The following is a 22884-nucleotide window of genomic DNA, read 5'->3' on the forward strand; positions in this document are numbered from 1 at the left end:
CTGTATAAGCCGAAATTCACATTATAGCACACTGTATGAGCCGAAATTCACATTATAGCAAACTGAATGAGCCTAAATTCACATTATAGCACACTGTATGAGCCGAAATTCACATTATAGCACACTGTATGAGCTGAAATTCACATTATAGCACACTGTATGAGCTGAAATTCACATTGTAGCACACTGAATGAGCTGAAATTCACATTGTAGCACACTGAATGAGCCGAAATTCACATTATAGCACACTGTATAAGCCGAAATTCACATTATAGCACACTGTATGAGCCGAAATTCACATTATAGCAAACTGAATGAGCCTAAATTCACATTATAGCACACTGTATGAGCCGAAATTCACATTATAGCACACTGTATGAGCTGAAATTCACATTATAGCACACTGTATGAGCTGAAATTCACATTGTAGCACACTGAATGAGCCGAAATTCACATTATAGCACACTGTATAAGCCGAAATTCACATTATAGCACACTGTATGAGCCGAAATTCACATTATAGCACACTGAATGAGCCGAAATTCACATTGTAGCACACTGTATGAGCCAAAATTCACATTGTAGCACAATGAATGAGCCGAAATTCACATTATAGCACACCGAATGAGCCGACATTCACATTGTAGCACACTGAATGAGCCGAAATTCACATTATAGCACACTGAATGAGCCGAAATTCACATTATAGCACACTGAATGAGCCGAAATTCACATTATAGCACACTGAATGAGCCGAAATTCAAATTACAGTACACTGAATGAGCCAAAATAATGCAGGCACTGGGGGCAAGGGGGAATCCTACCCCATATTAACTTACACTGGGGCAGCGAGGAAAAAAAACACAGGGGGGAGACGTGGCACACACTTTAGCTAGGAGGGGGGACATATCATACACTTTAGTTAGGAGAAGAGGGGGGAGAAATGGCACACAGACACTTTAGCTAGGAGGGGAGGGGGGAGACATGCAACACAGACGCTTTAGTTAGGAGGGGAGACATGGCACACACACTTTAGCTAGCAAGCTAGGAGGAGAAGGGGGGGTGGATGACACACACACACACACACACACTTTAGCTTGGAGGGGAGGAGACATGGCATACACTGACACCTACTCATATTTTGTCCGCAGCAGCATGAGGAGTCGGGATGGAGGCCGGGTCCCGCCGCGGTGTTGGGAACGGGGTGGAGAGCGGTGCAGCGCGGCGGGGGAAGGAGAGAGAGAGAGAGAGAAAATCCTGACGCGCGTACAGGGAGGAGGGGGCGTGGTCAAAACGGACGGCAGAGGCAGCAGTGTATACAATCACTGTAGCCTGTCCCCGCCGGCCTCTGTTCTGACCATGCCCCCTCCTCCCTGTACGCGCGTCAGGACGCTCTCTCGCTGCACCGCTCTCCACCCCGTTCCCAACACCGCGGCGGGACCCGGCCTCTATCCCGGTGCCGGTATGTGTAGGGGGGGCGTTTGCCCTAATCGCCCCCTGCTAAATCCACCACTGGGTTGAGTTCTGTTAGCTCATAAGCTTAATGAGACAGAATCTCCCCCAAGCATGCCATGGGGGGGGGGGGGGGGGGGTCAAGAGAAAATGTGGCCACAACATTTTGTTGTACACATTAGGGTTTAATTCACGGGGTTTGATCTGTGGTGCCTGAGGTATATAACAACCACACCAGTTAAATATAAATAATCATGCATGCTCTCTACGTGTGTGTGTGTGTGTGTGTGTGTGTGTGTGTGTGTGTGTGTATATATATATATATATATATATATATATATAATTTACAGCTTCTTATATAGCGCCGCATATTCTGTTGCGCTTTACAATTGGAATCAACAGTGATAAGACAAATTGGGTAATAACAGATATAGAGGTAGGATGGTCCTGCTCGAAAGCTTACAATCTATTCTGATTCTATAGGGAAATAGGGAGGATACACAAGGATAGGCTCTAGCATATATATTGTAGAGATGAGCGGGTTCGGTTCCTCGGAATCCGAACCCGCCCGAACTTCAGGTTTTTTTACACGGGGCCGAGCGACTCGGATCTTCCCGCCTTGCTCGGTTAACCCGAGCGCGCCCGAACGTCATCATCCCGCTGTCGGATTCTCGCGAGGCTCGTATTCTATCGCGAGACTCGGATTCTATATAAGGAGCCGCGCGTCGCCGCCATTTTCACACGTGCATTGAGATTGATAGGGAGAGGACGTGGCTGGCGTCCTCTCCGTTTAGACTAGAGTACTAGAGAGAGACACAAATTTTGGGGAGCATATTATTAGGAGGAGTACTACTTGCTGCTGATAGTGTGACCAGTGACCACCAGTTTAATTAATCCGTTCTCTGCCTGAAAAAAAACGATACACAGTGTGACAGTCACATACCATATCTGTGCTCAGCCCAGTGTGCTGCATCATATGTAATACTGCATATCATTATCTGACTGTGCTGAGTGCTCACTGCTCACACAGCTTAATTGTGGGGGAGACTGGGGAGCAGTTATAGCAGGAGTACATATTTTAAGTACAGTGCACACTTTTGCTGCCAGAGTGCCACTGCCAGTGTGACTGACCAGTGACCACTGACCACCAGTATTGTGATTATCTGCTGACCACCAGTATAATTGTGATTGTCTGCCTGAAAAAGTTAAACACTCGTCGTGTGGTGTTTTTATAAACGCATTCTGCAGACAGTGTCCAGCAGGTCCGTCATTACATAATATATACCTGTCCGGCTGCAGTACTAGTGTGATATATATATATATTTTAATTTTATCTCATTATCATCCAGTCTATATTAGCAGCAGACACAGTACGGTAGTCCACGGCTGTAGCTACCTCTGTGTCGGCAGTCGCTCGTCCATCCATAATTGTATACCACCTACCCGTGGGTTTTTTTTTTTTTCTATCTTCTTGATACTAGTAGCTTACTTTAGGAGTCTGCAGTGCTGACAGACAGTGTCCAGCAGGTCCGTCATTACATAATATATACCTGTCCGGCTGCAGTACTAGTGTGATATATATATATTTTAATTTTATCTCATTATCATCCAGTCTATATTAGCAGCAGACACAGTACGGTAGTCCACGGCTGTAGCTACCTCTGTGTCGGCAGTCGCTCGTCCATCCATAATTGTATACCACCTACCCGTGGTTTTTTTATTTTTCTATCTTCTTGATACTAGTAGCTTACTTTAGGAGTCTGCAGTGCTGACAGACAGTGTCCAGCAGGTCCGTCATTACATAATATATACCTGTCCGGCTGCAGTACTAGTGTGATATATATATATATATATTAATTTTATCTCATTATCATCCAGTCTATATTAGCAGCAGACACAGTACGGTAGTCCACGGCTGTAGCTACCTCTGTGTCGGCAGTCGCTCGTCATCCATTATTATTATTTATTTATTTATTAGCAGTTTCTTATATAGCGCAGCATATTCCGTTGCGCTTTACAATTAGAACAACAATTATAGAACAAAACTGGGCAAAGACAGACAGACAGACAGAGGTAGGAAGGCCCTGCTCGCAAGCTTACAATCTATAGGGAAATAGGCATTGATACACAAGGATAGATGCTACCTGTCACATAATGGTTCCCCAGGTTGCTAGGTTCTTATATGATATGATCACCCAGCAATGTTGGAAGACAAAATGTGAGTTTATGTGGACTGTACAGAGGGGATGTAACTTGATAGGGAAGCTGTGAAGGTTATGTGTGTGGGTCTGAAATTTGGTAGGCTTGTCTGAAGAGATGAGTTTTCAGAGAACGTTTAAAGGTTTGGAGACTAGAGGAGAGTCTTATTGTGCGTGGGAGTGCATTCCACAGAGTGGGTGAAGCCCGGGTAAAGTCCTGTAATTTTGAGTGGGAACAGGTAATGCATGTGGATGAGAGACGCAGATCTTGTGCAGAGCGGAGAGGTCTGGTAGGGAGATATTTTGAGATGAGTGAGGAGATGTATGATGGTGCAGTTTGGTTAATAGCCTTGTATGTAAGTAAAAGTATTTTATATTTGACACGGTAGAATACCGGTAACCAATGGAGGGACTGACAGAGCGGATCAGCAGATGAAGAACGTCTGGCGAGGAAGATTAGCCTCGCAGCTGCATTTAAAATGGATTGAAGTGGTGATAGCCTATGTTTGGGAAGACCAGTAAGGAGACTATTACAATAATCAATGCGGGAGATGATGAGTGCATGGATTAGAGTTTTTGCAGTGTCTTGTGTAAGATAAGGGCGTATTTTGGATATGTTTTTAAGGTGCATGTAACATGATTTAGAGACAGATTGAATGTGTGGAACAAAGGACAGTTCAGAGTCAAGGGTGACACCCAGGCAACGAGCTTGTGGGGTGGGGTGGATAGTTGCATTGTCAACAGTTATAGAGATATCAGGTTGGTAACTACTCTTAGCTGGTGGGAAAATAATTAATTCGGTTTTGGAAATGTTGAGTGTGAGGTGGCGAGATGACATCCAAGATGAAATGGCAGACAGGCATCCAGTGACACGAGCCAATACTGGTGGTGACAAATCTGGGGAGGATAGGTAGATTTGAGTATCATCACTAGTATCCATCCATCTCCATTGTTTACCTGAGGTGCCTTTTAGTTGTGCCTATTAAAATATGCGTCATGTGCTGTTTGGGGAGTATTTTTTTGAAGGGCCATCCTGCGTGACACTGCAGTGCCACTCCTAGATGGGCCAGGTGTTTGTGTCGGCCACTAGGGTCGCTTAGCTTACTCACACAGCTACCTCATTGCGCCTCTTTTTTTCTTTGCGTCATGTGCTGTTTGGGGAGTGTTTTTTGGAAGGGCCATCCTGCGTGACACTGCAGTGCCACTCCTAGATGGGCCAGGTGTTTGTGTCGGCCACTAGGGTCGCTTATCTTACTCACACAGCTACCTCATTGCGCCTCTTTTTTTCTTTGCGTCATGTGCTGTTTGGGGAGTGTTTTTTAGAAGGGCCATCCTGCGTGACACTGCAGTGCCACTCCTAGATGGGCCAGGTGTTTGTGTCGGCCACTAGGGTCGCTTAGCTTAGTCATCCAGCGACCTCGGTGCAAATTTTAGGACTAAAAATAATATTGTGAGGTGTGAGGTGTTCAGAATAGACTGAAAATGAGTGGAAATTATGGTTTTTGAGGTTAATAATACTTTGGGATCAAAATGACCCCCAAATTCTATGATTTAAGCTGTTTTTTAGTGTTTTTTGAAAAAAACACCCGAATCCAAAACACACCCGAATCCGACAAAAAAAATTCGGTGAGGTTTTGCCAAAACGCGGTTGAACCCAAAAAACGGCCGTGGAACCGAACCCAAAACCAAAACACAAAACCCGAAAAATTTCAAGTGCACATCTCTATTGTATGGTTTGGGTTCAGCAGTTAGGAGATTGCCGGCCACCATATGGGATCCCGGCTGTTAGATGGCCGGGGGAGGGGGGTGAGCGCAAGAAGCCCCTTGGGGCTCACTGTGCTCGCCACGCAGCGGACTCAATGGCTCGTTGCGGTCGCCACAGGTTCTTTTCCCACTCTATGGGTGTTGTGGACACCCAGGAGTGGGAATAGTCCCTTTTGGTCGGCATGGGATCAGTATTCAGGATCCCGGCGTTGATATTCTGACTGGTGGTTTCCCGACCGCCGGTCACATAAACTGCGTCCCAATCATCCTATCTATCTATCTATCTATCTATCTATCTATCTATCTATCTATCTAGAGCGCACATTCTCTATATAGCTTTTAAAAGAAGAATAAAGTTTGCTTGCTAATAAAAGTTACAAGTGATCTTCTACGGCAGGTAGCCGTGGTGGTGCTTGTGGTACTGTACTTGGTGAATGTCTGTGGATTCCTTATAGGACAGTAACAAGACCAGAAGCAGAATGCAGCCTCAGCCCGTGGTACAGTGAGTAATACTGTAAATGAGTGACATGCAGATCAGGAGCCTGTAGCTGGAGAGTGGGAGGGACAGGCAGGGAACTCAGCCTAATCTCTGATCCTGCCTCAGGATCCTCACCTTAGTACACTACAGCGCTACAGCCCAGCAGCAGCACTCAGCCCGTGCACACGTCTTACCAGGAACCAGGACAGAGACTGGGGAGCCACAGGTTGTTCCCTTGAGAAGGATACATCCAGCGAGGACAGATATATACATTTACAGGCGTGACACTTGCATTCGGTGCACAATAGTACTCTGTACTGTGCTGACAGCATAGATCTCTCTCTGGTCTGGAGCTGCTCCTGGATATAAGACACCTGACACATTGCAGAATGGGAATCTCTCAGCGGGGAAATACACTGTAACAACCATACCAGGGAAGTGAGCTCCTGTGTGCTATGTGCTGGCTGTGTGTGTACCCTCACATCCCACATGCTGTGGACTGGCTGGCCCATGGGGGAAGAAGGAGCCAGTGAGTGACTGTCTCTGTAACTCCGTCGGAAGAAGGTGTGACGGTGTGTCAGCCAGTCTCTGCCTGCACTCACCCCGGGAACTCTGCGCGGAGGGACCTGCCTGCTGCCAGGCTCTGCCACCGGCTGCCCAGGAGAATGTCACCTGCAGGCTACACTATGTTGCTCATCTTAGGTATGTCTGGCCGCATCTTATATGGTATGGAGGCTTGATGAAATGTCCTTGTTGAGATCACTGAACAGCGGCATCCCTTTTCAATGGTGTGTGACATTTATTGTGGTAGGGATTGCTGCTGCTGCTGCCTGCAAATATTGCAAGTAAAAAAATAAAATTGCATTCATTACACAGGTGGCAGCAAGCCAGAGATCAGTAAGAAATTACATCTACTGTAGATACAATTTACTTTGTAACTTTTAAAAAAAATGAGATCTATTTATTTATTTTGGAAGGTACAACAGTGCCCATTGTATCCCTTTGTATTGTCAAATTACCATAATTGTCTGAGAAGAGCAACAGATGTTTTTCAATACTATATGAATAACAGAGGTGAGCCTTGGTGTAGAGCAGTGGTTCTTAAACTGTGTGGCCGTGGCACCCTGGGGTGCCTTAGGACACTTGCAGGGGTGCCTTGGACTGGTGGTCCAGGACCAATTCAAATTATGTATGGTCAATGTTATGTAATAGGCAAAACCAATGCTGTTACGTGACAGTCATAAAATATGTGGAGAAACAAGCAAATCTTGTCCCTCACCACACACCCGAACCTAAGGATGACATATAAACACAATTTACTTCATTTCATATTTCTTTCTAAATTTCTCAGTAAGAAACTTTTGGCCTATGGGTGTTGTAAAAACAATTCTGATACTCTAGTGTGCCATGATTTTAGTATGAGAACCACTGGTCTAGGGGATTTGTGAGCAGAGGGCTTTATCCCAGGGGATGCAGTCAATATACCGGCTGTCAGTATCCCGGCGTACAGGGGACCGACGCCGGAATTATCCCAGTCATACTGGTCCATGTGCTGGATAGAACATGAGAAATATAGGACTCAGACAACTAGTTGAATTTAATGATGGATTAAACTAGATGAGTAACGTTTATACTATGATAATCCTCTGAGCAATGTTATAATCATTGAGCAGTGATGTAATCAGTTATATATATATATATATATATATATATATATATATATATATATACATACACCACCTTTGTACAACATGCCCCTCATTTTGTGCAAGTTGTAGGCACTCTTACGTCTCCAGCTGGTGTTAAACTGTAAGTCCCGGCATGCCCTGCCAGCCTTTACCCACAAGTTGCTTACCTTTGTTCTACAGTATTCCGTAACGTATGAAATGCAGACATTTTTACATCAATTCAAGATGACAGCATGTTCTGGGACTTATAGTTCCACACCAGATGGAGAGCAACAAATAGTTTTCTTGTGCTGTGTAGTAAGGAATGCATTCATTGGATGCAAGCACTTTTTACATGTTCAGCATATTTGGGTAGATGGTAATCAGAACTCAACAGGTGAAAGCCTAGAATGAATTGACCGCAATTGTAGGACTTAGTGCTGGTGCCTACTGTTACCCCCAACTATGGGGTACATTTACTAACGCTTCTAAAAATAAAAAGTGGTGATGTTGCCCCTAGCAACTAACAGATTTTGGAGTAGATATATTAAGCCTGGAGAAGTGATAAAGCAGTGATAAGTGGAAGGTGATGATGCACCAGCCAATCTGCTCCTGCCAATTTACATATTGGAGCTGATTGGCTGGTGCGTTATCACCTTGCACTTATCACTGCTTTATCACTTCTCCATTCTTAATACATCTGCCCCTCTGTCTATTATTTTCTAGGAGACAATAGAGAATTGATAGACAGAATCTGATTGGTTGCTATGGGCAACAGCATCACTTTTAATTTTTTTAAGCTTTAGTAAATTTACCCCTGTTTGTCTAGAGCTAATTTAGCCTTTGTAATACCCTTTGATAAGTACAAAACCCTGTGGTGAAGTGCAACAGAATATGCTGGTGCTATATAAGCAAATGTTATTATAATAATAATGGCAGATGACGGGTGAATTCATACATAGAGAGCAGACACTGTAGGCTGAACAGGAGTGTATAATATCCCTTTCACACCTAAATCCTGAGTCCGATCTGGGTAAAGAGAACACAGTTACAAGTCGTGTCACAGCTGCTCAAACCCCCGTTGCACCCAGGTTATTCCCGGGTCGTCACCTTCACACTGCACCCGTGTCTGCCCTGCATGTCACTCCCTTAAGGCAGGCCTCTGCATACACAGCCAATCGTCAGCTTTTAAACATAACCCTGGGCAAATAACTAGGCTTGTTGCCTTTCACATTGCATCTCGTCCGGGTTAGTCCCGGTAATAACCCTGGTCTCAAGGGTTGAATTCCAGGGGCACCGAACCCAGCTTGACTTTTTTTACAGCAAGCCAGGCAATATCCTGTGGGAGAGACTCAGTGTAAAAGGGGTATTATACCGATTTCACGTCGCGTAAAGCGGGTCACACCCGGGACTTGTGCACGGGTCCTTTCCAGGTGCGACACGCTTGAGACCCTCAGACTGGCGGCACCATATTGCCAGGTTGGTGACGTGTGCGGAGGCGGTGCCTTAAGGTCAGATCATCTCCAAGCGCTGCCTCTCCCCCTGTAGTGTGGACATATCCCAGGTCACATCGACCCGGCAACCCCTTCGTGCTGCACTTCGACCTGGGAATAATCCTGTTTTATTTCTGGGTTGAAATACTGGTTCAGTCGACCTGGGAAATTGTAACATACCCCTTTCACACCGCACCTCGACCCGTGGCGACCCGGCAATATACCGGGTTATTATGGCAGTGTGAAAGGAGTATCAGATAAGGGCACTGGGTGTCACCTTTTCCCTACTTGCTGTAAAACTGTTTGATCCTTGGGGGTAATTCCAAGTTGATCGCAGCAGGATTTTTTTTAGCAGTTGGGCAAAACCATGTGCACTGCAGGGGAGGCAGATTTAACATGTGCAGAGAGAGTTAGATTTGGGTGGGGTGTGTTCAATCTGCAATCTAATTTGCAGTGTAAAAATAAAGCAGCCAGTATTTACCCTGCACAGAGATAAAATAACCCACTCAAATCTAACTCTATCTGCACATGTTATACCTGCCTCCCCTGCAGTGCACATGGTTTTGCCCAACTGCTAAAAACAATCCTGCTGCGATTAACTTGGAATTACGCCCCTTGTCCTCATGTAATCAGGACAGGTCTAACCCTGCTATAGCAATTCTAAATGGCTTCCACATTCTGCCCCTCTCTAGTACACCTACTGTATATTATCTAACGTCCATTGCATAAATTGCAATTCCTCATATTTAACCATTGCTAACCCCTTCCTGCATTACCTCATCCTTTCTTTTCTGAAGACTGCTGCCTTTACATTTGCCAAGATGGCTTTCTCAGATAACTCAGTGTTGTCTTAGCCTCTGGACTAGCATTTCTGTGACACAGGGAACTGCAGGTATATATTGGGGTAGATTTGTTAACTGCGGAAACCGCTGGAATGGGTCCCGGCAGCTTCTGGTTGCTAACTTTAGGAGGATAGCTCACAGCCTATGGAGGTGACAGCTGGATCTGTCTGCCGAAATAGGCAGATAAATGCGTCTGCAGTTTGCGGCTAATTGAACCCACAACAAATTGGTGGTGTTGTAGTATCAATGACTCCCAGTCATGCCAAGCAGTGATAGGGAATGCTGAGCTTTGTTTTCAAATAACCATCTACGGCTGTCTGAATTCCTATGGCTGTGTGTTTATTGCTAATATTATATAAAAATAATTTTTAATTAGCTTAACTTTTATTTACATTTACCTATTATCATGATATACTGTATATGTGTGTGTGTGTGTGTGTGTGTGTGTGTGTGTGTGTGTGTGTATATATACACACATATACACACATACACACACACACACACACACACACACACACACACACACACACACACACACACACACATAGCTAATATCCATAAGCATTTACTACAATACATCTCTGTATTGATGACTACTCTAAAGGCAGTACTATCTTAGTACTACAGAAGTGGTACCCCGATCACTAGGTTTGCAGCAATGTAGCAATGTACTGTATTACTGAGTATGCATGTATGCTATAAATAGCAATGCCTACTCCACTTTGGACTTAAAACCAACTCCTATTACTCCTCCCAAACTACTGTATTCCAATTAGCCCTCCCAATAACTCCACCCTACCTGTTCTGTACATATATTTCTATTCTCAGTGCTCTCCTAAATGTTCCTGAACAGTAGCTGCTTTATGCCTCCACTAACGTCTAAACTTGGCTTGATAATAACCAGTGCCATTTTGAACAGATTTGGCTTTTGGACACAAGGATAATATTCTAATAGCCGAGTATAGCCAGTGACCAGGCGATTACAGTAATAGTGGTAGGAATGGATGAGGTCTTCCTTTAATAACAGCTAGTTCCATATTACTTGTCAATAATTGCTGGTGTAATAGCTTGTAATAACAGCTTACTTCACTAACTGTCCTATCGTGCTCCTTCTTTAAATGGATAATGAAACTCCACCTGAAAATCCAATAATTTGTTTTTAAATGATTATAAAGTGAGTGATGTTTTTTGTACTTCCCAGATGAGTAAAGATAAACATATCATGTGTATATGGTCATAGAACACACCTCACACCCTACATCTGTGTGGCCTCATAGTCCCAACCACTCAGAATGTTAGTGCACTGTATGAAGGAGACCCCTTTTCCTGGGCTTTTCCATTCCACTGTTTCTCTTTGCAGGGAATTATTACAACTGTAATTCCTTGGTCCCTTCTTCGTGTGACTCAGAGAAAGGATGACACGAGAGGTGTGGCAGGTTTTCTCTTGTTTGTTTTATAATTTGGCGATATTAAAACCAGCAATCATTCAGGACTTAAGGACAGACGAAAATTAACTTCTTACCTTTTGCAGCTACCAAAGACACCACTGAACTTGGGGCAAAGAAGGGGTAATAAACTATTTAAAACAATACAGTATATGGAGTGCTCACCTCATTGAGTTTTCAGTTGTTCTGCATTCTCATGATAAGGATAGCAAGGCTTGGGCAGACAGCATCTGTAGCACTCATTATGTATGTGCCAAGTTTTTGTGTGAAACTTTTGGTTGCAAGGCTTGACACATCAGGTCACATAAAATACATATGTTGAATATTGCATACGTGTGATGTTTGAGCTGGTATGAATCCAAGGTCGGATTGAGGGTGACTAGGCAAATACACTCATAGGGGTAAATTTACTAAGATGGGAGTTCTATTTAAGATGGGATGTTGCATAGCAACCAATCAGATTCTACTTCTCATTTATCTAGCACCTTCTAGAAGATAATACCTGGAATCTGATTGGTTGCTATTGGCAACATCCCATCTGAAATAGAACTGCCATGTTAGTAAATTTCCCCCCTAGTCCCCATTCTGTATTTATGTTCTTATTCACACACCTGTAAACTTCAGTAGCCATTGTTGCAATGTGTTTGGAGCAATCAATGCAAATCACCACCTCAAGCTAATAGATTTCAATATAATACAAAGATCATTACAGTGACCACCATACAATACGGAGAACATCTCATTGACTGCCATATAATACAGAGAGTTCCCTTAATGCAATACAGAGTGTGTCCCAGTGACTGTCATATGGAACAGAATGCATTCCAGTGACTGCCATATAATAGAGAACATCACAATTACTTCCATACAATACAGAGAGCATCCCAGTCACCATCATACAATAGAGAGAGCACCCCAGTGATCACGATATATAATACTGGAATCATCAACACTGACACAACCGAACAATGCAGAGAACTTCCCAGTGGATACTGTACCTTACAGTGAGTATATTAATGCCTGGAATACAATGTAGAGAGCATCCAAATTACCATATAGAATATCTGTATCATGTATTAGATGAAGATAAGCAAACATATTTAGCAATCAATAGATATCACAAGTCACTGATCCCTATATCAAAAGACCATCTAATGCTCCACCTAGGTTTAAACACTTATGAAATGGACTGCCAGAAATACAAAACAATTTCCCAGCCCGCTGCTATCACCAAAACTTCTAATAGATGCTGACTATATGAACATGTAATCTAAAAGGTGTTGACTGGGAGCATAAATCCTGAAAACATGTTCAAATAAATAAATAAACAAACCCAAAACTCTATAAATAATAGTCACTATTGCAACTAAAATATTGTGTGTGCATCTACCCTTACAGACTGTCCGGTGCACCAGCTGAAACCTTCACACTTGTTTCCATGCATTATATGTTACCATGAAGCAACATCCCCTGATGATGGTGGCAACATCTTATATAAGTTTCTTCATAGGCGTGCAATCTGTCTGCAGCATGTCTACACCATCCTGGTATACTAATGGAAAGGTCTCTGGGTGAAGCAGTGTAGGGAACACTTTATGTGGTGAGCAGTAGCGTCCATTGCTGGATATATCAGCAGTACAGTATATTAACCTGGCCAAACTGATGTTATGACAGATATTCCACACTAGAGTAATGAGCAATGAATGTATTCATGTAGATTAGACTCTCATGGTTTTCTTGCTATATGGTGCTTGGTTGATGAATTATGTGCCGTTGCCTGTGCAAGTTTATTTTCTTGAGTATAGAAAATCCCAGTGGGATATTGACTTATGATAACAATTCTACATATATGGTGGCAAAAACAGTAAATTTTAATGGGACTGTCATATTCTTAAAGCAGCTTGATGTGTGACTGCCTGCCACCTATATTTTGTATTACAGCTGTATAGTTTACAGTACATTTGTATATAAACTTTCCAGATAAATCAAACGGGGCCAGTATGAAAGGTTGCAAATGGGTTTTGTGTTGGGCAAATATACTCCCCAGCACCATGGTGTGGCTAAGTATAACAGCATGGGCCTATTGTGAGAAGTATAGAAGCTGTGACCAGTGCTGGGTGGGTGTGGCCAGTGCCATGTGGGAGTGTCCACCCCTACACTATCAGCACCGAGGTCACCCTAATGGTGTGTACACATGGTGAGATTTTTTTCTTTCAATTTTGACTATATAGTCAAAATCTCAAGAAAAGTTAGTGCAAATCGCAAGGTGTTATACCACTTTCGATCCCGATTGGATCCCGATGCGCGATCCCGCCAGGTCGGTATCGCAAGAAAAGATAGACTGTGCAGTCAAGTCAATCCTTGCTAGATCGGTGTACTATCTAGTTCATCTCACATGTCAATGACATCTCACATAAGCCAAAATCGTAAGCACACATAGGCCCTTATTCCGAGTTGTTCGCTCTGTAATTTTCTTCGCATCGCAGCGATTTTCCACTAATTGCGCATGCGCAATGTTCGCAGTGCGACTGTGCCAAGTAAATTTGCTAAGAAGTTTGGTAATTTACTCACGGCATTACGAGGTTTTTTCTTCGTTCTGGTGATCGTAATGTGATTGACAGGAAGTGGGTGTTTCTGGGCGGAAACTGGCCGTTTTATGGGAGTGTGTGAAAAAACGCTGCCGTTTCTGGGAAAAACGCGGGAGTGGCTGGAGAATTGGGGGAGTGTCTGGGCGAACGCTGGGTGTGTTTGTGACGTCAAACCAGGAACGAAACTGACTGAACTGATCGCAGTGGCAGAGTAAGTCCCGAGCTACTCAGAAACTGCTAAGAAATTTCTATTCGCAATTATGAAAATCTTTCGTTCGCAATTTTGCTAAGATAAGATTCACTCCCAGTAGGCGGCGGCTTAGCATGTGCAATGCTGCTAAAAGCAGCTTGCGAGCGAACAACTCGGAATGAGGGCCATGGTCCATATCTCAAGAAAAGTTATAGGTCCTACACACTGGGCGATAATACTCAAAGATATGAACGATCTCGTTCATTAATGAACGAGATACCGTTCATATCTTAGAGTGTGGAGGCACCAGCGATGAACGATGCGCGTCCCTGCGCTCGTTCATCGCTGGTGCCCCGTCGCCTGTGCATGCAGGCCAATATGGACGATCTCGTCCATATTTGCCTGCACTTCTGTAGAGCCGGGTGACGGGGGGAGTGATGAAACTTCACTCCCCCCGTCACTGCTTCCCCGCCGCCGGGTCGCCAATCGGCCATATCCGCCGTTGGGCAGTTCGGCGGCGGATCGCTCAAAGTGTAGGGCCCTTTAGTCAAAATCGGTGGTGCTGGTCTCCGGGGTTCAGGGGAAATCGCAAAGTTCAGGGGAAATTGCAAAGTGAAAATCTGGCATAGCAAGGATCTCACCGTGTGTACACACCATAAGGGGGAGATGAATCAATCCTTTGAGAGTGATAAAATGGAGATTGTGCTAGATAAATGACAGAAGCTGAATGATTGGTTGCTTTCTCTATGTGCTGGTCCTATTTTTAAATAGAGGTCTGAAGCTTTAGCTCCATCCACCCCATTGTTTATCTGGCCCTGTACAGATTGGAACAGTATACTTTATACATCAAAGTAACTTCTATCCATTACCATCCCAACACCCCAGAATCAATTTACAAGTAATAGTATTATTGCCAATTTAAATTAGTAGGGTTCTGTCCACTTCTTAACGCTATACGAGATTGTTTGTGGTCCCAGTGGCTCCTCCCACAGCTCCTCTGCGCACTGTGAGAGCGTTACGCGTTATTAGTAGACGTCCACGATCCTGAAGAGTGCCAGGAGCATCTGTGCTGCTCCTTATTGCTGTTTCAGAATAGGGTAGAAGGTTGGGGATGCTATCGGCACCTTTTCTACTTCCCTGTCTCATTTCACTAATTTTGGTCTCCAAAAAGAAGTCTCGTTTCTGCACTGCTTTTCAGAATTTGGAGCATCGCTCACCTCTACCCTTGCTAATTTCATCGGGTATGATATACGTGACCAACAGTTGGGAGGCCGGTGGTCACATGATAGACCGCAGCATCCCGACTTTTAGAATGCTGACAGGGGATGTGGTAACTAATTTACCCCTGCCCTGCCCCCTACACTAACCCTAACCCGCATGGGGTGGCGGCTAGAGCTAAAGACACAGGGGGTGGCAGCTACGGCTAATCCCAGGGGATGGTGGCTAGGGTTAAGGACACGGGGTGGCGGCTATGGTTAACCCCCCCTCTGGTGCCTAACCCAAACCTAGCAGGATGCAGTCAATTTACCGACAATCAAAATCCAGACGGTCGAAATCCCGACAGCAATTAACCGAAGGAAAAAAAATCCTGACATTTAAAATACCGACAAGGTCAAAATACCGACATGTAAAATGACGACAGGTCGAAATGCCAACATGAGTTTTTCATGATTTTTTCATTGAAACCGGCTTGTTCATACTTTACCATCCCAGTGGACCTGGAGGGGGAATATAATAGTGTGCCGAGTGCATGGAGGGACCGTGCCCGAAACATGGCGAGCGCAGCGAACCATGCGAGGGGACGCGGTACACTTATATGGTGTCCATGTCGACCTATGTAGACGTACACACCAATTTTTTTAAATAGAAAATCTCATGTCTGTATTTTGACCTGTCGGTATTTTGACCTTGTCGATATTTTAAATGTCGGTATTTTGTCCATGTTGGGATTTTGACATTGTCAGGATTTTGACCGTCGGTCAATTACTGCCGGGATTTCGACCGCCGGGATTTTGATTGTAGGCATTTCATACCGATCCTAACCTAGCAACCCTTGCCCTAACCCTTACCCCAATACTTACCCTCGGAATGCCGTCGCTCTGGGTTCCGGCTACAGGATTTTGGCGATGGCCAGCTGACTGCCAGCATCCACGGAGCTGGGTTGGTGACCGCATCCCCCTTCATCTTGGTCTGTGCAGTTTAGCATAAATCCAGTTGCATTTATGCAAATCAAGATGAACAATGGGGTAAATTTACTAAGCTCCCGATTTTGACCGAGATGCCGTTTTTTCATCAAAGTGTCATCTCGGTAATTTACTAAGCAATAATCACGGCAGTGATGAGGGCATTCGTAATATTTTGAAGTCCTAGGAAAAAAATCACGAATGAATACACCATCGGTCAAAACGCGGCTGTTTAAGTATGAATCTCGGTCATTTACTAAGAAGTGCAAAGCAAAAAAAAAACAAACACTGCCGTGAAAAATTACAACTCGTAAAAAAGTGCTAAAAAAAACCAGACCTTTTTTTTTTATTCGTGATTGGATAGGCATGCACGGATCCATGAGATCCGTGCATGTATATCAGTGGGAAGGGGTGGGAAAGTGCTTATTTTTCCAAAAAAAATTGCGTGGGGTCCCCCCTCCTAAGCATAACCAGCCTCGGGCTCTTTGAGCCGATCCTGGTTGCAGAAATATGGTGAAAAAATTGACAGGGGTTCCCCCATATTTAAGCAACCAGCATCGGGCTCTGCGCCTGGTCCTGGTTCCAAAAATACGGGGGACAAAAAGAGTAGGGGTCCCCCGTATTTTTAAAACCAGCACCGGGCTCCACTAGCTGGACAGATAATGCCACAGCCGGGGGTCACTTTTATATAGTGCCCTGCGGCCGTGGCATCAAAAATCCAACTAGTCACCCTTGGCCGGGGTACCCTGGGGGAGTGGGGACCCCTTCAATCAAGGGGTCCCCCCCCCCAGCCACCCAAGGGCCAGGGGTGAAGCCCGAGGCTGTCCCCCCCCCATCCAATGGGCTGCGGATGGGGGGGCTGATAGCCTTTGTTGTAAAAGAAAAGATATTGTTTTTAGTAGCAGTACTACAAGTCCCAGCAAGCCTCCCCCGCATGCTGGTACTTGGAGAACCACAAGTACCAGCATGCGGCGGAAAAACAGGCCCGCTGGTACCTGTAGTACTACTACTAAAAAAATACCCAAAAAAACACAAGACACACACACCGTGAAAGTATAATTTTATTACATACATACACACATACATACATACTTACCTTATGTTCCCACGCAGGTCGGTCCTCTTCTCCAGTAGAATCCAAGGGGTACCTGTTGAAGAAATTATACTCACGAGATCCAGGGGTCCAGGGTCCTCGGGGAATCCAGGTGTAATCCACGTACTTGAAAAAAATAACAAAACGGACACCCGAGCCACGCACTAAAAGGGGACCCATGTTTGCACATGGATCCCCTTTTCCCGACTGCCAGAAACCCACTCTGACTGATGTCTAAGTGGGTTTCTTCAGCCAATCAGGGAGTGCCACGTTGTAGCACTCTCCTGATCGGCTGTGTGCTCCTGTACTGAGTGACAGGCGGCACACGGCAGTGTTACAATGTAGCGCCTATGCGCTCCATTGTAACCAATGCTGGGAACTTTCTGCCCTGCGGTTGACCTAAAGTGACGTCACCGCTGAGCAGAAAGTTCCCAGCATTGGTTACAATGGAGCGCATAGGCGCAACATTGTAACACTGCCGTGTGCCGCCTGTCACTCAGTACAGGAGCACACAGCCGATCAGGAGAGTGCTACAACGTGGCACTCCCTGATTGGCTGAAGAAACCCACTTAGACATCAGTCAGAGTGGGTTTCTGGCAGTCGGGAAAAGGGGATCCATGTGCAAACATGGGTCCCCTTTTAGTGCGTGGCTCGGGTGTCCGTTTTGTTATTTTTTTCAAGTACGTGGATTACACCTGGATTCCCCGAGGACCCTGGACCCCTGGATCTCGTGAGTATAATTTCTTCAACAGGTACCCCTTGGATTCTACTGGAGAAGAGGACCGACCTGCGTGGGGACATAAGGTAAGTATGTGTGTATGTATGTAATAAAATTATACTTTCACGGTGTGTGTGTGTCTTGTGTTTTTTTGGGTATTTTTTTAGTAGTAGTACTACAGGTACCAGCGGGCCCGTTTTTCCGCCGCATGCTGGTACTTGTGGTTCTCCAAGTACCAGCATGCGGGGGAGGCTTGCTGGGACTTGTAGTACTGCTACTAAAAACAATATCTTTTCTTTTACAACAAAGGCTATCAGCCCCCCCATCCGCAGCCCATTGGATGGGGGGGACAGCCTCGGGCTTCACCCCTGGCCCTTGGGTGGCTGGGGGGGGGGACCCCTTGATTGAAGGGGTCCCCACTCCCCCAGGGTACCCCGGCCAGGGGTAACTAGTTGGATTTTTGATGCCACGGCCGCAGGGCACTATATAAAAGTGACCCCCGGCTGTGGCATTATCTGTCCAGCTAGTGGAGCCCGGTGCTGGTTTTAAAAATACGGGGGACCCCTACTCTTTTTGTCCCCCGTATTTTTGGAACCAGGACCAGGCGCAGAGCCCGATGCTGGTTGCTTAAATATGGGGGAACCCCTGTCAATTTTTTCACCATATTTCTGCAACCAGGATCGGCTCAAAGAGCCCGAGGCTGGTTATGCTTAGGAGGGGGGACCCCACGCAATTTTTTTTAAAATATTTGACAGTGTTTAATTTAAAAAAAAACAAAAAAAATGAACCCCAGCACGGATCACACAGATCCGGCCGAGATTCATTGTAAAAAAGTCGGCAGTGTTTTGCTAATCACTGCCGTAAAAATAGAAAAAAAACCACGAATGACATCGACATCGGAACAAAAGAAAAACCCGAATACGACAGCTTAGTAAATTAGTCGTAATCAATTCAAAAAGTTGCAGTTTTACACTTTCGATGTCATTCGTGATTGAACTTTGACCTGAAACGGGAAAATACGAATCTTAGTAAATTTACCCCAATGTGTCCAAAGCTGGTTTTGCATGGTACTTTCTACATTGCCTCCTGTATTCACATAAGAGGCAAATCTAATCAATTGTATAGAACATGTGATTTATAGCAATTAGTACATATTTCATTTGTAATCCTTTGTTTTAATTGATAATCTCTTGTGTGGGATTCATCTTTCCAGCATTTCACTTACTAATGTGCAGAGCTGCATAAAACGTATTTACCACATTTAACCCAGAAGGTAAAAAGCAGCTTACAGAGGTCTAGGCACAAGCCCTGGTCATTTTAAACTGATCTGGACTGGGAAAAAAAAAAATTAGCTTTTTCATTCCTCTCTATCTGTTAAAGACGCCTCATGATACTTGATAGATAGGGTCTTAGAAGGGGCTGTAGTTAATATCCCGGCGGTCGGAATCTCGCCGGTCAGAATCCCGACTGCCGAAAATGCCATCAGCTGCGCCAGGACTATTCCCACTCCTGGGTGACACCCATAAAATGGGAATAAAACCTGTGGTGAGCCACCGAACCTGCAGTGTGGCAAGCACAGCAAGCCCGCAAGGGGCTTTCTAGCACTCGCCCGGATTACGGCATTCTGGCAGCCGGGATACCGGCCGCCGGGATTCCATACCCTACCCCTTAGAAGTCTATACTGGCAAGTCCAGGGTTATGGTATGTTTGGAGGGGTTATCAATGGTAGTAACTCTACTGATGAATATTTAGACATTCATGATTTTACAGCTTCTGGAGGCTTACATGTTGCGGCATGGACATACAATTGTGTCCTTATACTCGATACATCATATGGCACAAAACACCCAGTGCAACTGAGCCATACCGAGCGGTATAGCGTAGCAGCTTTGGCCCTCATTCCGAGTTGATCGCTCGCTAGCTACTTTTTGCAGCCATGAAAACTCATAGTCGCCGCCCACAGGGGTGTGTATTTTTGCTAAAAATGTTTTTGCAGTTTCTGAGTAGCTCTGGACTTACTCAGCCCTTGCGATCACTTCAGTCTTTTTGGTCCCAGAATTGCCGTCAGACACCCGCCCTGCAAACGCCTGGACACGCCTGCGTTTTTACAAACACACCCAGAAAACGGTCAGTTGACACCTACAAACGCCCTCTTCCTGCCAATCTCCTTGTGTTCAGGCTGTGCAAATGGATTTTTCGTTAAATCCATCGCCCAGCTACGTACGACGCGCGTGTGTATTGCGGTGCATGCGCAGTAGTAACCTGATCGCTGCGCTGCAAAAACCGGCAGCTAGCGATCAAGTCGGAATGAGCCCCTCTTTCTTTACATTTTGGAACTTATTCCCATTGCAGACGCAGCAAAACACTGTCCAAAGTGTACTAGAGACTCCGGGCTGAGACTTTAATCGCACTCATTCGCATACAGATGTACAAATGTACATCAGTTTAATCAGTGCCGGCATGGTGAGCTGTTTTGTCACTTCCAGTTCTTTTAGTTGTGCAAATAAGAGGCACATTTTGAGCAATTAAGTCGCTCAGCGCAGCTAAGTCGCCCAAGACATGGAACGTAGAGAGTGGCTGTTTGGCGTTCCACAGGGTAGGGATCACAAGCGTAACATTTCCCTCACGTGCGTGTTAAATCTGTAGCAGCACTTATAGGGTTATAAACAAGATGACTGTTTAAAGTTTATGGGAGAATCTTTTTGTTTTTGTTAAAAGTATGCATAAAGTATGTGACGTACTCATGCAGAAGGCAGGGTTTTATGAGACAGGTGCAGTAAAATCTGAAAGAGCCTGTAATGTGTAGAGATAATATGTAAGCACGGAACAACTCCTCCCAAGGTATAGCAAACTAATGATATTGGCATGTATATTAAATTCAAGTGACTGAAAACTGTAAAAGAAGAATTACATTATATAGATAACTAATAGATTTTAAGACACTGTATACATGGGCGTTAAACAACAACGCCTGGTAATAACAAAGACAAATCTCTTTCCTTTCTCCTCAATTCTAACAGTGTTCAGTGTGTGTCCTTATTGTCCCCCTCCAGCGTGGTGTACTGAGTACTGCGCTATCGCAGAACACAACATTGGAATTAAGGCAAAGTGCACTCTTGTCAGAGAGTGTGTGTACAGCGCCATTTATTGATTTTTTTTGCCATTAGCTGTAAAGTGAATTTAACACACTATAAGAACATCCGTTTTCAGCGTCTATTTATACGTGGCCTTACACTACTAAAATATCACAGCTTTTGTGGTATATATACACCGTTGTAACATTTTTTATAGGCCCCTTACAATGCAGCAATTGCCTTCAGCCATACACACAGTGCAAGCAGCTGGTTTATGAGATGAGTCAATATTTACAACAGTGCCATCTAGGGGGCAAATTCATCATCACTTAGGGGGTCATTCAGATCTGATCGCTGCTATGAGTTTTTTTGCCCAGCGGGCGATCAGGTCATAACAGCGCATGTGTATGCACCGCACTGCGTACGCGCGTCGGACAACAACAACGGGGATCGCCGGTCAGCGACGCGATGGTGCAATAAATCCGATTGCACGGGCATTTGCAAGGTGATTGACAGGAAGAGGCCATTTGTGGGTGACAACTGAGCATTTACAAGAAGTGTCGGGAAAAATGCAGGTGTGTCCAAGCGTTTTCAGTGAGGGTGTGTGACGTCAGCTCCGGCCCTGATCAGCCTGTTCTCATCGCACTGGAGGAGTAAGTCCTGGTCTGCACACACACTGCACAAAAATAATTTTAGCAGCTTGGCGTACACATGGGATCGCACACTTGCACGGCGAAAATACACTCCCCCTGTAGGTGGCGACTATCTGAACGCAGTACAGCAAAAAATCACAGCCCAGCGATCATATCTGAATTAGGTCCTTAATTTCTACAAAAGTATGTGATTTTTGTAAAAATTAAGCTTTGGGCCATTCATCATGAAGGTGACAAAGGAGATATCAAAGATATCTCCTGCTTACTTGTCTCTCCTCATTCATCAAGCTCCAAAAATACAGTATTTTCTGATCTTGACTACGGTAGCCTTCTCCATCTTCAGATGGCGTTTGCTCTCACCCCCCCCCCCTTCCCGCTACTTACCTATGAGAAGCAGTCCCAGCTTATGAAGAGGGGATCCTTCTGTATCCATCCGACCCCCTGTCCAGCTCCTTCCGCCTGTCATCAGGGCTTTGTGCACCTGCATGAACTAGCGCACGAAAGTAGCAGTGAAAAGAATTTGTGGAGACAGCTGATTTTCGGGTCAGCTGTCTCCGCGCCGGAGCAATTATGAATTCCTCCAGCGCTCGTGGCGAGTTAGAATGTTAATAATTAACATGATGAATATGCCCCTAATAAATATGCAAGCCCTTGTTATACCGTTTCCAGCTCAAACTCTTTAAAGTAATGTAGACTCTTGAAGCATTCAGCTGAACGGGTTGGGTATGCATGACCGACGGTGGTATCCCAGCAGTGGAATGCCGGCAGGGGCGAGCGCAACAAGACCCTTGCGGGCTCGCTGCGCTCGCCATGCTGCAGACTCGTGGCGACCTGTGGTCGCCACAGGTTCTATTCCCACTCTATGAGAGTCGTGGACACCCACGAGTGGGAATAGTCCCTGCTAGACTGTCGGGATTCTCAGGGGGCGGGATGTAGGGGGAGGTGTTGTGACCGCCGGTCACATAACTACATCCCAGCAGTACATGATAAGTGGTAATAATGTTGGAGCATGACTGACGTAGTGGTTACCATTGCTACCTCACAGA

The 22884-nt window shown here is 45.1% G+C and overlaps 1 protein-coding gene across 1 annotated transcript in view; it reads left to right on the forward strand.

Annotated features, from left to right (window-relative positions):
- Nucleotides 1-6022: 6022 nt before the first annotated feature.
- TGFA (transforming growth factor alpha) overlaps nt 6023-22884 on the forward strand; it is an 86174-nt gene continuing 69312 nt past the window's right edge. Inside the window, exon 1 of the mRNA XM_063932083.1 lies at nt 6023-6594. Within this exon, the coding sequence (XP_063788153.1) occupies nt 6558-6594 (37 nt within the window). The 5' untranslated portion in view covers nt 6023-6557. The remainder of the gene's footprint in view (nt 6595-22884) is intronic.

Source organism: Pseudophryne corroboree, chromosome 6, assembly GCF_028390025.1.
Source record: "Pseudophryne corroboree isolate aPseCor3 chromosome 6, aPseCor3.hap2, whole genome shotgun sequence".
Taxonomy (NCBI): domain Eukaryota; kingdom Metazoa; phylum Chordata; class Amphibia; order Anura; family Myobatrachidae; genus Pseudophryne; species Pseudophryne corroboree.